Source organism: Charadrius vociferus, unplaced genomic scaffold (assembly GCF_000708025.1).
Source record: "Charadrius vociferus isolate BGI_N301 unplaced genomic scaffold, ASM70802v2 scaffold477, whole genome shotgun sequence".
Classification (NCBI taxonomy): domain Eukaryota; kingdom Metazoa; phylum Chordata; class Aves; order Charadriiformes; family Charadriidae; genus Charadrius; species Charadrius vociferus.
Window position 1 is genome coordinate 1,007,322 of NW_009649449.1, and position 14,704 is coordinate 1,022,025.

The 14,704-nt window shown below is 41.6% G+C and overlaps 1 protein-coding gene and 1 long non-coding RNA gene across 3 annotated transcripts in view; both read right to left on the reverse strand.

Annotated features, from left to right (window-relative positions):
• Positions 1 to 1,307: 1,307 nt before the first annotated feature.
• On the reverse strand, positions 1,308 to 2,220 carry LOC104290461. The gene is made up of 2 exons (XR_717914.1): positions 2,096 to 2,220; positions 1,308 to 1,953 (listed from the first exon to the last, which is right to left on the reverse strand). It is a non-coding gene; the product is annotated as an uncharacterized LOC104290461 (long non-coding RNA).
• A 3,708-nt stretch (positions 2,221 to 5,928) lies between these two features.
• KIF1B (kinesin family member 1B) overlaps positions 5,929 to 14,704 on the reverse strand; it is an 86,288-nt gene continuing 77,512 nt past the window's right edge. For both annotated transcript variants that reach the window (XM_009889558.1, XM_009889557.1), the window contains 11 exons: positions 13,027 to 13,141; positions 12,328 to 12,461; positions 11,738 to 11,799; positions 10,874 to 11,019; positions 10,267 to 10,506; positions 9,805 to 9,876; positions 9,418 to 9,539; positions 8,476 to 8,625; positions 7,789 to 7,981; positions 7,036 to 7,154; positions 5,929 to 6,246 (listed from right to left, as the gene is read on the reverse strand). In XM_009889558.1, coding sequence (XP_009887860.1) covers positions 6,204 to 6,246; positions 7,036 to 7,154; positions 7,789 to 7,981; positions 8,476 to 8,625; positions 9,418 to 9,539; positions 9,805 to 9,876; positions 10,267 to 10,506; positions 10,874 to 11,019; positions 11,738 to 11,799; positions 12,328 to 12,461; positions 13,027 to 13,141 — 1,396 coding nt within the window. In that variant the 3' untranslated portion in view covers positions 5,929 to 6,203. The remainder of the gene's footprint in view (positions 6,247 to 7,035; positions 7,155 to 7,788; positions 7,982 to 8,475; positions 8,626 to 9,417; positions 9,540 to 9,804; positions 9,877 to 10,266; positions 10,507 to 10,873; positions 11,020 to 11,737; positions 11,800 to 12,327; positions 12,462 to 13,026; positions 13,142 to 14,704) is intronic.

Consider the following 14,704-nt stretch of genomic DNA (forward strand, 5'->3'; position numbering starts at 1 on the left):
GGGGTGGGGCGAGGCGGGGCGCGCTCATTGGCTCTTCCGGCGAGCCCCGCCTCCCGCCCATGGGCCGATGGCTCGGGCGCCTCGTCCCCTTAAAGGGGCCGCGCACCGCCGGGACCGCGGCTCCCGCGGGACCGAGTCACCCTCCGGCGGGAGCCAGCGCGCCGCCCGCCGCACCCGCCGGGAGCCAGCGGTGCTAATGGCAACAGCGATACCTACCACTGGCACAGCGGGCACCGCGCGTTTTTTAATTCTTTAATTACACAGAATTCGTTGCCTTGAACGTTGAACCATCCTCCTCGGCTGCAGGCAGCGCCGCGCTATCACAGCTGTCCCTTTGTCTTTGAGGTGTCCTAGGATTTGGGCAAAAAAAAACCCAAACCTGACCGGGTGTCAGCACTGAGATTAAAATTCGGTGTAAGAGAGCGGGCAGCGTCGCACACCTGCGCTCCAGGACAGGCGGCCGCGGCGTCACCACAAAGCTACCTTCTGAGCATCTTTACTTTCTATTGAAGGCACCTTCTGAATGGCAAACTGACCCATCAAGTTTTTGGTCCACCTTAATTTTGGGCATTGAGAGCAGAATGAATCTGAAAGTAAAACAGAGCGCCTTCTCGCAAGTATAAATAAGCTGCCAGAGGAGCAGCCGGCAAAAGTTCACAGGTTACTCAAGTGCCTAACTCGGGGGGAGAAAGAAAAAAAAAAATAAAAGAAAAAAAGGCATCAGCAACAGCAGCAAGAAGCCAGCAAGACATCCACGAGAGCTCTTCAGCAGCCCCATAAAAGTATTTTGCCATTGTGCAGCTGTTTTACAGTTACGAGAGGTGTTGTGACAGCAAGCGGTAGCCCCTTTTTGTGGGATCTGGGAATGCCCTGTCCCATTTCCTCAGCGTGACTTAGAAAAGCTACAAAGAACTTTCCACTTTCAGACCAAGACGAGAACGATTCACCCTCGTCCACAGAGCGGGTGCCTTATACTTTGCTGTTATATTTCAGTGGTTTGATTTCACACACTTCCTGTCATTTTTAACCGTCACCCCAGATAAACAAGTCCAGTATTGGCAGCGCTATCACACCCTTTATTTTATCTTTCAAGTAAAAGAATCTTTTGAAAGCATCCAAAAACTACTTAGAAATGCTGTGTAATGTATCAAAGGCAAAAGAACGAGGAAGGACAAGAAGGGCCTCCCATCTTTCTCAAGAACAGCCGAGACACTTTTCTTTCACCTCGTTCGGGACAGGTTTTGAAAACAAGCAGTCAAGGCAAGACAGCAGTAACTGAATCGTAATAAAAGAAGCACAACGTCGTATCTGCTAATGCACTGGTTGTACCTTTATTGTTTCACCTCGTTCACTAACAATTCAGTGGTGCAAGGTTACCATACACAGTTAGATATCTGCATTGCACACCTAAGGCTATACAGCAAATGGATCAGAATTAGTACAAATACATGAACTATATTTACATTTTGTATACTCAAGCTCCAAATATCGGATATATTTACAAAATAAAATAAGAAAATGAAAACCTGAAATTAATGTACAGTGTTGCTGATACACTCCTTCGCTGGGATGAAATCAGTTTGCAAAGAGATTTGTTCAAGAAGGCCACTTATACAGCATATACCTTGTATACCTTGTGTACAGAGAGATTAAACAGGGAAATGGGGACCGCAATTAAAAAAAAACGTATGTATTTCAGTGCAACAGCATGTCTAACGTCCAAATTCAGGAACCTTAATCAACTGCACATGAAGTATGAACAAGCAGAGTGGAAAATTAAGACCCGATCCTGGGAAGTGCCGATCATTCAAGACTCCCCCTGCTTCTAGTCCCTGGTTTCACGGCAAGCAAGAGGCGGGTCAGCCCTGCTCAGGCTCAGGCCCTTAACTTGGCAACATTAGGAATTGACTTAAGACTCACGACCTCCGCACCCTCAGTTTTCTGAATACACAGCTGATCCTGGTAATTTAAAAACTGTTCCAAATAACATTGGACATGACGGTTCAGCACTGCTCAGGATCAGGCCCTTAACTTGGCAACATTAGGAATTGACTTAAGACTCACGACCTCCGCACCCTCAGTTTTCTGAATACACAGCTGATCCTGGTAATTTAAAAACTGTTCCAAATAACATTGGACATGACCATCTGGTTAGTGTTGGACTAGTTTTGATTTCAAATACTTAGAACGCATAAATGGCCTTCTGAACAAAAATAAAGTCAATCCTGTTCTTGAACAGCTGATGTTTTTAAACAAGGAAGCACAAAATTAATACGTTCCTGCTACATACGGTACAGGTCAGACCACATATTGGGGTTATTAACCACAATGGAGAGATGCAACGCACACGTGTTAGAGACCCATTTTAAAGTACATTCAGCAAACCGTTCCAGAGCAGCATTAGTATCCTTCCTTCGAGCAGCGGGTTAACAGCTGCATCTTCAACAAAAACACCCACCACAGTACAAACTAACACAAACTAAGGCTGTGCAAGAGTACCAGAAAGATGCATATGCATAGGCAGTATTAGTTGATTGTATAGTACCAACGGGTGTTATTCCAAAGCTAATCCTCTTTCTTAACTAATGTGCAATTAATTACAGATGTATAAATATACAATACATTACATAAAATTAAATCCCTGTAAATTAGATAACAAGCAGCAAAAAGTAAAGTCTTTGCTTTGAAATACCTTGCTCATCAGTAACAAGGACTGTTACACACTGACCAAAAAAAACCCTTTCTCAGTGGTCTGGAAATAATACTCCCTTCCCTTCTGCATCCCAGAATATAGGAATCTTCTTTAAAAAGGTACTTAAAGTGCATTTCTAAAATACAGTATAGGAGGTTTAGTTTTGTTTTAAAACATCCAGGAAGCTCCAACACCAACGACATGGTTTGCAATAGACAAAAAAAAGGTAAATTTTCTTCTTTCTTTTAGTGAGGGACATAAAAAACCCAAGCGACAGCACTGTTTCACACTCATTCTCGCTGAGAAATGCCTATCCAGTTTACTACCACTGCTTATGCTCAGTGGGCTGGCAGGCCCACGGCATGATGCCTGGTCTGCAGCGGCGGAGTCCCAAGAGCTGTCTGACTCCAGGACTCCGCGTACACGCAGCCGGTAACCACCAGTGGGTTTTTAAATGTCAAGAAAAAGCAGCTTAGCACATTTCTCCCTTCTTGCCCTATTTCTAAAAAGAAACTCCTAACATGTTGGGCTAGACCAAAAAAGCTTTAAAGTGAATGGAAATCCACTTTGGGGTTTGTTTGTTGTTTTGTTTTGTTGTTGGGTTTTTTTTTAATCTTTGTTATCCTTTTAAAGAAAACTTGAATTTATTTCAGTCCAGATTTAAGTAGGGAAACTGATGTCTCAAACTAGGCTTCGGTAATTGGTGAAAAACTGTAACGGTATGGCTTTATGTCAGACCTGAAAACAGTAATGCCCATTTGAACTCCACACAACAAGAATCTATTTTGTCACAGATTATGCAGCTTTAAGAGATACTGATGCTTAAAAATAGAATTTTGCTCTTCTGATGATCTGTTATCCACAGAGACATCAAGTCATCAGAAGCTGCTTGGCGTCTTTAGATAGAAGAGTAACATTTACGCAACACAGCTGTAACATTTCCAGCTCTGTATAAAATAAGCATCTGTCTCTTCCTGCTTTTAAAGGAAGATCCCTTAATCATGTTTCTATGCAATGCCTATATCCCTTTAATTCATTTTCTGGCTTATCCAAAGCAAAGACTTAGCCAACTAGTTTTCCTCTAGTTAAAAAAAAGAAAAAAAAAATTAAAATGCTCTCGGTTGTCACAAAATAACACCACCTAAATCGCTACCCCTCCTCAAAGTGGTTCCACTTTCATTATAAACGGTGGTGATGGCAGCAACAACTTAGTGCTTAAAATTAATCTAATTCTTGAGATCGGCTTAGCTCCAGCTCAGGGAGCCCTCTTGCAGCACTAGCAGTCTTCCTTATCCACACACTGGAAGTGCATTATCATCCATTGCGTAACAAAGGAATATCATCACTGTATTAAGAGTCACACACAATTAAACAAGACATAACCAGAAGGAAAACAAAACAAAACAAAACCAAAAACCAAAACCAGAAACACTTCCCTATTATGCTCCTGGGTCCCCAGGATGCTCCCTCACTCTGGCTTCCAGTTCTGAAATAAATCTGAGGACCATAGGAGATAGCATGAGCCCATGATTTAGCTTAAGTATTATCTTGAAATATATAACGTATGTCCTAGTGACTGTCAGGCTCCATCTCCCTGCTCCTTTGCTGACCATGTTTTTAGGAGGTCTCATTATGCATTGCACTTTACTGAAGAATGAAAACCCCATAAAGCTAAAAAATTGCTCAACTGATGCCCGTCCCACATACACTTTTGGCCACAGAATTTCCAATGCATGGCATGACCTGCTGATGAGCGAGCCGAATCAAAATTACCTTTTTGAGCTGGAGTGTTCCTAGATGTGCCTACTGGAATAGTGGAAAACCCTTTTACCTCTCCCTTGAGCGGTCAGAACCTCAGGATGAAATTCCTGCACGTTCCCCAGGATCACAGCTAGCCCTATATCAGTGCTCAAGGTAAGTCAAGAAAGTACAGCACAGCAGTCTGAAACATAGTAAAAGAAAACAAACACCTTCCCCCTCCAACAACCTCCCTGAAAACCTAACTAAGAAAGAGGAGTTCACTTCTCAGAAAGGAAATTCATTCTGCTTTCCTTTCACGGGGCAAGGACCAAAACTTTGGCCACAAGGAGAACCTGGATTGTAGGTCAAGAACTAACACCACCCAGCTGATCTCCAAGAAGCCCATTATTACACCCCACTGACCAGGAGCAGAGTCCACTCGATCCATCCTCCAGGAAAGATTAATTCTCAAGTTAAAACTAACTAGGGGGTTTTAGCTGACGAAAATTGTAGCAGGGGAATTTAGGAGACCTTCAACAGTTATTCCAAAAGGAAGTGAAAGTGTCCTGCTGTTCCCTGGAGAATACTGCAGGTGCTAGGTCTAGAGAGTCTCTTGTAGATAGAGGATGCTTTCCCCCTGAGCAGATGGGATGTCCTCCGAGTGTCAGAGCGGGGGGATGCATGCATAAAGCAGCCCTTTCGAGCAGTCTATCCTAACACACCAATGACAACCGTAAATCTGTTCCAAGAGAGGTGAGAACTGTCGCTACAGGAACTCAGAAGTCAGGACTAAAAGCAGAAAGAGGAGCTACTGCCCTCCTGCGGTGATCTCCTGAAAGCGCCCTAGGGAACAACCACGCTTTTGTTTCCACTTAACACTCTCCATCTGTCAAGTATGAGGCTGAGCATCTAAAACTTTAGGGATTATATCTAATATTTCAGCGATGCTGTTTATTCTTCCTCACATCAGCACAAGTTCTGTCTCCTCGGCTCAGTCCAGAGGCAGAGGAGTGAGTGTTAACGTTCTGGGAAAGTTAAAGCCAAGCTCTCTTCACCTGCAACCCCACAGCAAGAGTTAAAGGCAGATCATTCTAGCCAGCCCCTCTTGGTTTGTTCCCCATCTTTTTCCAGCTCACGCCTTAGCCTGTTGGACCCCGGAAACTCAAAAACTTACACCAAGTCCAAAATCCAGTCTGCCCAGATAGATTTGTCCAATATCAGCTTTCAACAGAGTTTAAATTAGAGGCTGGATCCAGGAAGCCTGAGGAGCTATTGCAGTTCCTGGCTGGGTAATGTCTACATAGAAGAATTTATCTTTCCCTGGCATTAGAACTTTGCCCTGAGGGAACCAACGACTACTGCCAAGTCACAAACTGAATGAAAAACCTGCAGCAGTCTAGACAGACAACAACAGACAGTGGGACAGACACCAAAAGGTCAGTTTGAATGGGAAAACAATTGTTATAAGAAAAAAATAAATATTTTTTTTTCTTTTTAGTCGTGCATAATCACTCGATTTTTTTGATTTTTTTTTTCTTTCTCTTTTTGTTTGGCCACATGCTACTATTATGATTCTCAGTACAAGTGAAAAGAAACAAGGTAGGGTTAGAATACCTAGAAAATGTGCTGAAGGAGTTGGGAAGGTAGGGGATGTTAAGCCACAGGATTACATACAAGAGAAACTGTCAAGAATCACAAAGAGAAAATGAGAGGTAACACTTGATCTATCAGAAGGTGAGTTAGGGGGAACAGATGAGAACATTACATGGACTCAGTACTTCAGCTGGCCCGTGCGTCTCCGAGCCAGTTTTGACCTGCACAAGAAAGAAGTAAAAAAAATTATTTGTTGAATTCTGGAAGTTTGTTCACCCTTTTTTTTTTTTTTTTTTTAATCCTCTTGTATAGTCCTATTTTACTCCATATGTTTAGCAAGTAAAATTTATCACGGGCTGTAATGAGAAAGACTTTTCACTCTTCTGCTGTGTTCCTTTAAAGGAAGACAGGATCATTAAGGACTGCACTGTTAAGAAATTAATTGATTCTGTACAGTAACAGCTTAGTTTTCAATTTTTTTATATATTTTTTTTTTACTGAAAGGAAGAGCTACTATAGTATAGTAAGATCTCTCCAGCAAGCAGGGGATGTCTGTAACCTGTGTTAATGCGAAGGCTTCTAGAGAAGTTCAAAACAGGGAAGGAAATGAGAATTTTTGCATTAATTCACAATTAAGAGAATGAAAAGGCAGTCCAGACCCACCAGCACAGAGGCAGTAAGCTTTATAAATTTGTAAAATAGCCATACAAGGAAACCATTTTGTGGCCTCCAGCTGTAATAATGCATGAAGCATGCCACACGTGTTCAAACTGGATGTATCTGTTAAGAATGTCACAAGCCAAAGCAACAGCCATTCCATTTCCTGAAATACGGGGCTTGTTTCTCTTTTTTTTGTTGTTGTTGCCCACCCTCCTCCCTCCTTCAGTTCACTCACCTTGTCAAATTCTTCAGAACGAGATTAAGTTCTGTGACAAATTATCTGCCCTTGCTTACGACTATCTCACTATCTTTACCTTTGCAGCACTGTCTGCCCACGAACTGCCTCTTACCGTATCGTGCCAGCAAGAAGTGGATTGAAGGCGTATAACCAGTCATTCATGTCTTTGTCATTGATGGCCTGGAGCAGGACCCCACGATGCTTTGTGCATACACCAAATGTGTTGGGTGTCTGGAACATGAAGGACAATTTAAAATACTGAAGTCTACAAGCACAGAAGCTGATGCACACTTCCTCTCTGAGGAGTTTGCTACGTCACGTTCCTAAAAACCACAAGCCCTGTGGTCTTTCATTTAAGTTTCACTGGCCATTTCCGGGATATTATTAGTCAGTCAAATGGGACATCTTCTACAAAATACAGTTTTAAGTCATGAGTGTGGACTTCAAGAGCTGCTGAGTAAAATTAATTTGATTCCTTGCAGGATGTTTGTGTCTGTTGTTTTGGGTTGGTTTGTTTGGTTGGTTGGTTTGGTTTTTTACACAAACAAACACACAACCCCTAAACACCACACAAACTAAACTACAAAACCCAAACACACACGGTGATGGTACCAACACACACTCATAAAAGCAAATATGATGCCTAACTGCAGTCAGTTTCCGTCCCTTGTACAATTGTGTCCAAAACATAAGAAACCCTGAAGAAACTGGGAACTTAGTGGGCAGAATCATCAGATGCCAGACATTCTCCAAGACACAGACGCATTCTCCTCGGATCAGAGATGACACACAGGTTGGTATGGATGCACTGCTACCTGTAATGTTCCTGCTACATAAGTAAATAAACAATATCTCTCAAACTCACCTTTACCATTGCCTGTTGATCCTCACTGTATTCCACCTGAGCTGTGGATAAGTTTATAATTCCTCTTTCTACAGGATCTTTGTCACTGTTGTAAATAAAAACATAGGGACGGCGAACCACCACAAAGTGCTTGGCCCAAGAGCTGGAGAGGGGCTCCTTGAAGTGGAGGTATCCTTTCTTGGAGACCACAGAGCTGAAAAAAAACAAAACAAACCAACCCACAGATAAACAGGAATACATTTCCCCCTAAATAAGTCATCTACTAAGTATCCCTATTAACTGCAAAAGGCTGTATAAGACACTTGGTCCTTAATACGTTTTGTCTGCAACAGTATTATGAAAGAGTTCTTCTATAGCAAGCTGAATTTTGTCTTCAAGAACTATACAAAAGTCTGAGAGAAACAGGGAGCCACAAAGATCTCTCATTCAGTGAACTTCAGCCACGGTTTTGATGGTAACAGACCAAGTCACTGGAAATCCTGTTCATTAAGCAGATGCAGAGAATGCTGAAGAGACCAAATATCAACACAACCTTCATCAATTCCGCCTCTATCATACGGAACTCCGCAGTTCTGCTATCACCTGTTTAATTTACCTTCTTCAAATGCGGCAAAGAAACTACAAGTCTCAGAAAGCCCTCGTGACAGCTCTCAGGAAGCCATGATCACACAACAACAGAAAACTTACCCTGGTCTGATTTCCTCAATATCAGGAACGAGGTTTAGGAATTCATTCTTTCCAGCTCTGGCAAGATAGGAAGTTTCCACTGCAGGTATTAGCTGGAACTGTTCCACCTCATGACAGGGACTGGAGGCACGAGAATTTGCTTCTGGTGTCCTTTTTAAAAAAAAAAAAAAAAAAAAAAAGCAGAGAAAGGAAATTAAATCATAACAAACCAATTGAACGTGACAATGGAACTTAAAGCGCGCTTACAGCCTAGCCTGTCTTACAAGTTTCATCCTCCAGTCCAGATTTTCTGTATGATATTGGGATCCTTTTGTACAATATCAAACAGCATTTCCCTTAAAATCTGTGGAATAAAACTTACAATAACTGCTAGTAAGTTGTTTGCCCACTACTTCTCCCTCATTTCTCTTGCCAAACACAGTCACAACACAGACATATGTCTGAATGTGGTTTGATGTAAAACGCACTACTTCATTGGCACTCCTCCTCTCAGGGATGTTAAACTGAGAAGGTACAAACTACATGTCTCTCACTAAGCAGTTACTCCCAATGTCATCAAAAATATCTTCTGCAGATATGGCTGAGAAAGATAAACAGAGACTACTGGCCAAACTGGGTTGTTGTTAGTAGGTCTTTTCAACAGACGTCTGAAAAAAAACTTATGGACTCTGCACACTGAAGCTGGACTGGTCACTGGAATGAAAAGCATCTGACTGTTCTTTCAGCACAAAATAAAAAAAAAAGAAAACACTTCAAAAGAACAAAATGGGGAAAAATAATTGTGCAGAGTGATTGGAGAAGATAATGTGAGGGGGCTGTAAAGAGAAATATCTGAAAGTAGGGAAAAGGAAGAAAGAGGAAGAAAAAAATAATCGGAAAACATAGCAAAGAGATTGTGAAGCACCGAAAAGTAATGTTTTTCTATGAATACCCGGTACTTACTTCTGATCAATTGAATTGCATCTTGAATCCACCAGAGACGGGCAGGTAGATGAAGGTGTGAGGGTAGCACTGCTGAAACTCGACACTGATGGGTCCCGCCCAATTGGAGAAATATCTGACAGCTACAAGGACAAATATAGGCAAAATATTACAAAGGCGTTCTTCTTTGTAGCCAGTGTTAGCCTGGCTAGAACACAGCATTCAGCATGCCGAATGCTCAGGTAACAGAAAGGTATTTCTATTAGCCATTTCCCTACTCAGTAGACAAAATAAAGAAAATTAATATGAAGTGTTTTGTCTCTTCATAGTGTCAACAGATTCCACAAAATACAAATATACTGCTATTGTACTACAAATATAGTGTATTGTATTGCATGAAATATTTACCTTACAATCACTGATGCTGTTGTACACCTGGTTAAATTCCCGATTGAAAGTGTGAGTAAGAAGCTGCAGACACTAAGGCAAGAGGGAAACAAATGACAAACAGAAAAGAATTTTACATTTAGATTTTCAGAGGAATCTGAACACAAGATGCAATTATCCAAGACACACTTGGCAGCTCATGAAAGAATAACCAAATTCTAAACTGCTGTGAAAAATCCCAGAAAAAGGGAATAAAATTAGAAAGTTTCGTTCACTACTAATGACAGGGAATGAGGTACCGCCGTAGCACAAACATAGCCACCAGCATTGACTGGTGAGAACGGATTATTTCCCTATAGAGCATATTAAAATGAAGTTCACACAATACTGGATATTCACCATGCTATCCGAGAAGCTCATCATTAATCTTTAATCACCTTTGGCACTTTACTTTAGAGCCATGATGCTTTTCTGATGTCATACCTTGGTGGCCAGCTCTTTCTCCCGATCCACCAGGCTCTCTATATCCGCTGAGTCGTAGCCGCTGCTCTCACTGGGCGTCACAGCGCTCTCAAATGTTGTAGTCGAAATCTGTGAGGAAATGCTGGTGGAGGTACTGAGGGTTCCACTGCTCAGACTGGGAGACAGTGAGTCACTCAGGGACTTGGGGATGCTGTCACCAAGCTTTTCACGAAGCAGAAGGAAATGTCGGGTTTTTTCCACCTAGTAAGAAAAGAAATCGGTATCATCTGCTCCCGGACGTTGCCTATTTTACAGGCACTGAATTCTTATGCATTCTTTTAAGATTCACATCAGTAAACATTGTCCCCGGGGAGGAAAGTTTACAATGGCACTAGAAGTTGAATCTGCCTTTGTTGAAGACACCGAGATTCTGAGCTGAAGATTCTACTCGGCAGCCAGCCACACAGTTTGTCTTCTCTGTTGGAGAATTTATTTAAATTGTGACTTTGAGAACAAACTCCCATTTGGGAACCCGTTCAGCTCCAAAGGTCTCAGAGTGGGTAGACTAACGGCAAATTCAGAGGTACAGCTGTGTTTTTCCTTTCACTTCCCTGACCTCTTTGCTCACCTCATGCAGCAGCTCCAGTTTCTCCAGTTCCCATTGATGCTCTAGAATGAGGCTGTCACCCCTGGGCCTCCAACCCGCCAGGTTCTCTTCTCCTCGCACATATGCCACAGATGTATCCAGGACTTTCCTCCTCCTCCTCTGCATTCCTGAGCAGTAAAAACCAACATACGACATGTTAAAAACATAGCCAGAGGAATGCCACTAAGAAACACTTATCAATTAGCAATCTGTGACTAACCAACACTTCTGCTGTTTGGCTGGAAATACACAAGGCAATGATTTCAGTAACAGCAATCACACATCCCAAAGAGATTTGATTTAGTCCAGCTTTCTTCCTTCATTCAGGCAGTTTCTATTGACCACAATGGAATGCAAACTCCTGTTCAGACTAATTCAACACAAGAACTTCAAGGGCTAGGTCTTAGAGGAAAAATATACTGACGCTACGCGAACTACACTCCTTCCCAGTTATCAAGCTTGCATCAGATATCAGCAGTTTCCTCAAAAGACCAAGAGAAAACACTACTGATGCAAAATCAAGCCTCAGCTGTGTTAGTTATGAGCCACGTTATTACGCTCCCTAAGTCTATGACTGTGGTATTTGCCCAGTTTCCTGATACAACCATGTCAGAAAATTGAAAGTTTTCAGTGAATCCTTGTTTCACCAACCGTAAACTCAGACCCAAGTGGAAAGTAAAAGCCTGCACAAGTTTTTTATGGAATAGCAATGTTCCATTGCTCCTATGAAACAGAGGAACTGCTTCCCATCAGGACAGAAGTGTTTACTCCTTTCTGCCTGTGAAATTTTCCGCAATATTTCAGTTTACAGCATCTTTATTGCTTGAACACCCAGTCACTGCTTACCTGGACTTCCTGTGTCTGCCATTTTGCATAAACTTAGTTCATAGATCCCGGTTACTCGATTGCTGTTCACAAGAAACCAGAGGGAAAAAACATCCCTATTATTTTCAGAAATACAGTATGGTAGCTTTAGTTAAGTGGTCCCCAAATTAGAAGTCTGAGTATAGTTGTAAGTTATAACTACATCTAAATTCTAATCTTGACATAAAACAGCCAGGACAAACCGCAAGATCTCTAAAAATGGCTTTTCCCCTATGTCTCCCCCCAGCCCCCCATTAGACTCAAGGAGCAGCTGCTGTAGTAAATTCCAGGTCAGGATCAGGGTCATCCATGTGCAATCTTGCAAAATGGATCTCTCTTCCCAACTGTTCAGTCAGAAGGCTGGAAAAGGGGTCAGTAAAGAGAGAAGCCACCAGAGTTTCACTGAAATAAATGCAAGAAAGAATGTTCAAAACCAGACTAGAGAACTATAACTAGGTAGAGTTTCAAGGAAGAAATAAAGAAAACTAAACTACATTCTCCCCCATGCCCTCTAAGAGAAAAAACACATACTGACATAAAACATCAGTACCAAAATTGGTAACTGAACTTACGAATCTGGAGATTTGGAGTAGCCACTGCCAAAGAGATTACGTAGTGATCGTGGCGGGGAGATCTTGGCATCTCGTGAGTAAAAGACCATACAAACATCCTTTGTTATAACGGCAGGCTGGATGCAGTGGTCAAGCTAAGAGAAAAGAGAGTAATGAATGAGTGGCTGCAGACAACTACGCCAAGTTACACTGCTTCCCTCTTTGAGCGGGCCAGCTTTTTGAGATTTGTTCTCGTGTGGGTCTTTGGTGAGGGGTTTTCATATCTGTTTCTGTGAAAGAGAATTGTCAAATTTCTTGATGCATCTTGTGGGTGAAATAATCGGACTACACAAAACAAGTGTGTCTCGCATGCAAGGCCAAGAGCTAGGCTAGTGTTTGTAACACGAGTAGTACTTATATCAACGTTCACTTATTTCCATGGATTTTCAGATAGAAAGATAGACAAAACGAGGCACAGAAAGGTTAAGGAGATCACCAGTTTCACTTCACATTTGTTGCAAGGCAGTAATACCTTGACATTAAGATGTTAACTGTGAATAAATTTTTCCACCCCGTTCTCAGAAAATGAGCAAAGACTTTCACTGGCTTCAGGATTTGAATCACCTAGGCCAGTAAGTATTTCTCTTGGGCACACATTGTCTGTTGTCTCAAACAGTTACACTTCAGTCACAAGCAAAAAGGAAAGCACAGGTCTCTAACCTCCAGGTAAGCAGAAAGGGTCATATATATCTTCTCTCCATATGGTGTCACTCGATTGAGGAGAAGGGAGTTATGCAAGGAACTATCCCAAACTGCTTCAAACCGATAGAAAGTCCTGGAAAATAAGTACAGTAAAAAGCTCAATAGTAAGAGTTCCTCTGCATCCCTCTCATCGGTCAGTGTAAAGCAACTCTTCCTTGACATCATCCACTACGACTCTCAGTGGCGTACGTAACAAATACTTGAAGCAAAGACCTTCTCTTCTTTCCCAAGATTGATTACTACTACCTCAAACAGTGTGGCATAAGAGACCATTGTCTATTACATAAAAGACCCATCTAAAAGAGAAATGAGGGAATGAAGAAGAGAACAAAAGCTGTCCTAACACTACAGGGAAGTCAGCACTAGAGAACAGTGTTTCTAAACAGAGAGAATCTATTGCTTCAGGTGCAACTCAGCTCAGCTGGACCTCCAAAGCACACAGGAAAATTCTTTTTTGTAAGCAACACTCATTCTACACCACATTTTAGGAGTAACATATGGCAAAAGAGAACCCGCTAATACTTAGTCTTAGAAAACCACCAGCTTCAGATAACGAATCCAAATGACTGATAGGTAGGGATAAGTCCTATATTCAAGTGATAAAGATTTCTATGTCCCTACTAACTTCCAGTAAAAACCTGCAGATCTAAGACAAACTTTTGTAAAAAGTTTCTTCAATTTGGTACATGGAAAGAAAGGAGCTGAAGGCTCCCACAGTTCTACTCCAGCGATCAGGAAAGATCACCTGTTCAAGAAAAAAGTGAGACAGCATCATATGCAGGACAGGTAAATCATCAGACCTAACGTCACCATTACACTCTCTCCTCTCTAACAGGGGCTTGGGGAAACAAGCTTTCTCCTTTCTCACAGGTAGAGACTGATTTCATGTAGCTTCTTTGGAAAGAAGTCCTATGCCCTTATTCAGGAATACAGCATGCTTTTCTACACTGATAAAGAAGGTATTAATTCTTCATCACCTCCATATAATTTACCTCCCAAATCCCCTTGCCATTGAGGTTTTCCATCTCATTTTGAGTCCAAATGATGTGGTACTAAAAGCAAGTAAGTGCTTCATTTTTTTAAACAAGCTGTATCCCTACAGAGCTTCTGTACTAATGCCCAAGGCCAACTCAGAAAAAGCAGAAAATGAGAACAAATTACAAAAAGCAGGGTGGGGGTTGAAGAAAGAAATAATAAAACCCAAACAAAACCAAAACCAAATATGAAACAGCCTAAGAGCAGACATATCAGAACACAGAATTCTGATCTCAAATTGCATTCCCAAGAATTCCCTTTTCCTGATAACAATTACACAATTCTGAGCTAATACACTGAGACACCGTGAACTGTGCAGTCAAGTAATATAATTTGAGAATATTGCTAAATACTGTTTGCATTTGAAGTAGCATACTGAAGAAGTCACTTCTAAATGTCTCCCTTCTATTAAAAAGGCTACAGAGAAACATACTCCAAAGGCTAAGTAATTGGTTAACTTTAAAAGCACCTTAATGTAATAATCCTTACTTGAGTTAGATTAGGCAAACAACACAAGTTGTCCTCTAATCCTTTACAAATCTGTGTTGAGTCCCTATGTTTTAATCTTTGTCATGTCTTAGTTATGAGACCAATTTTTGAA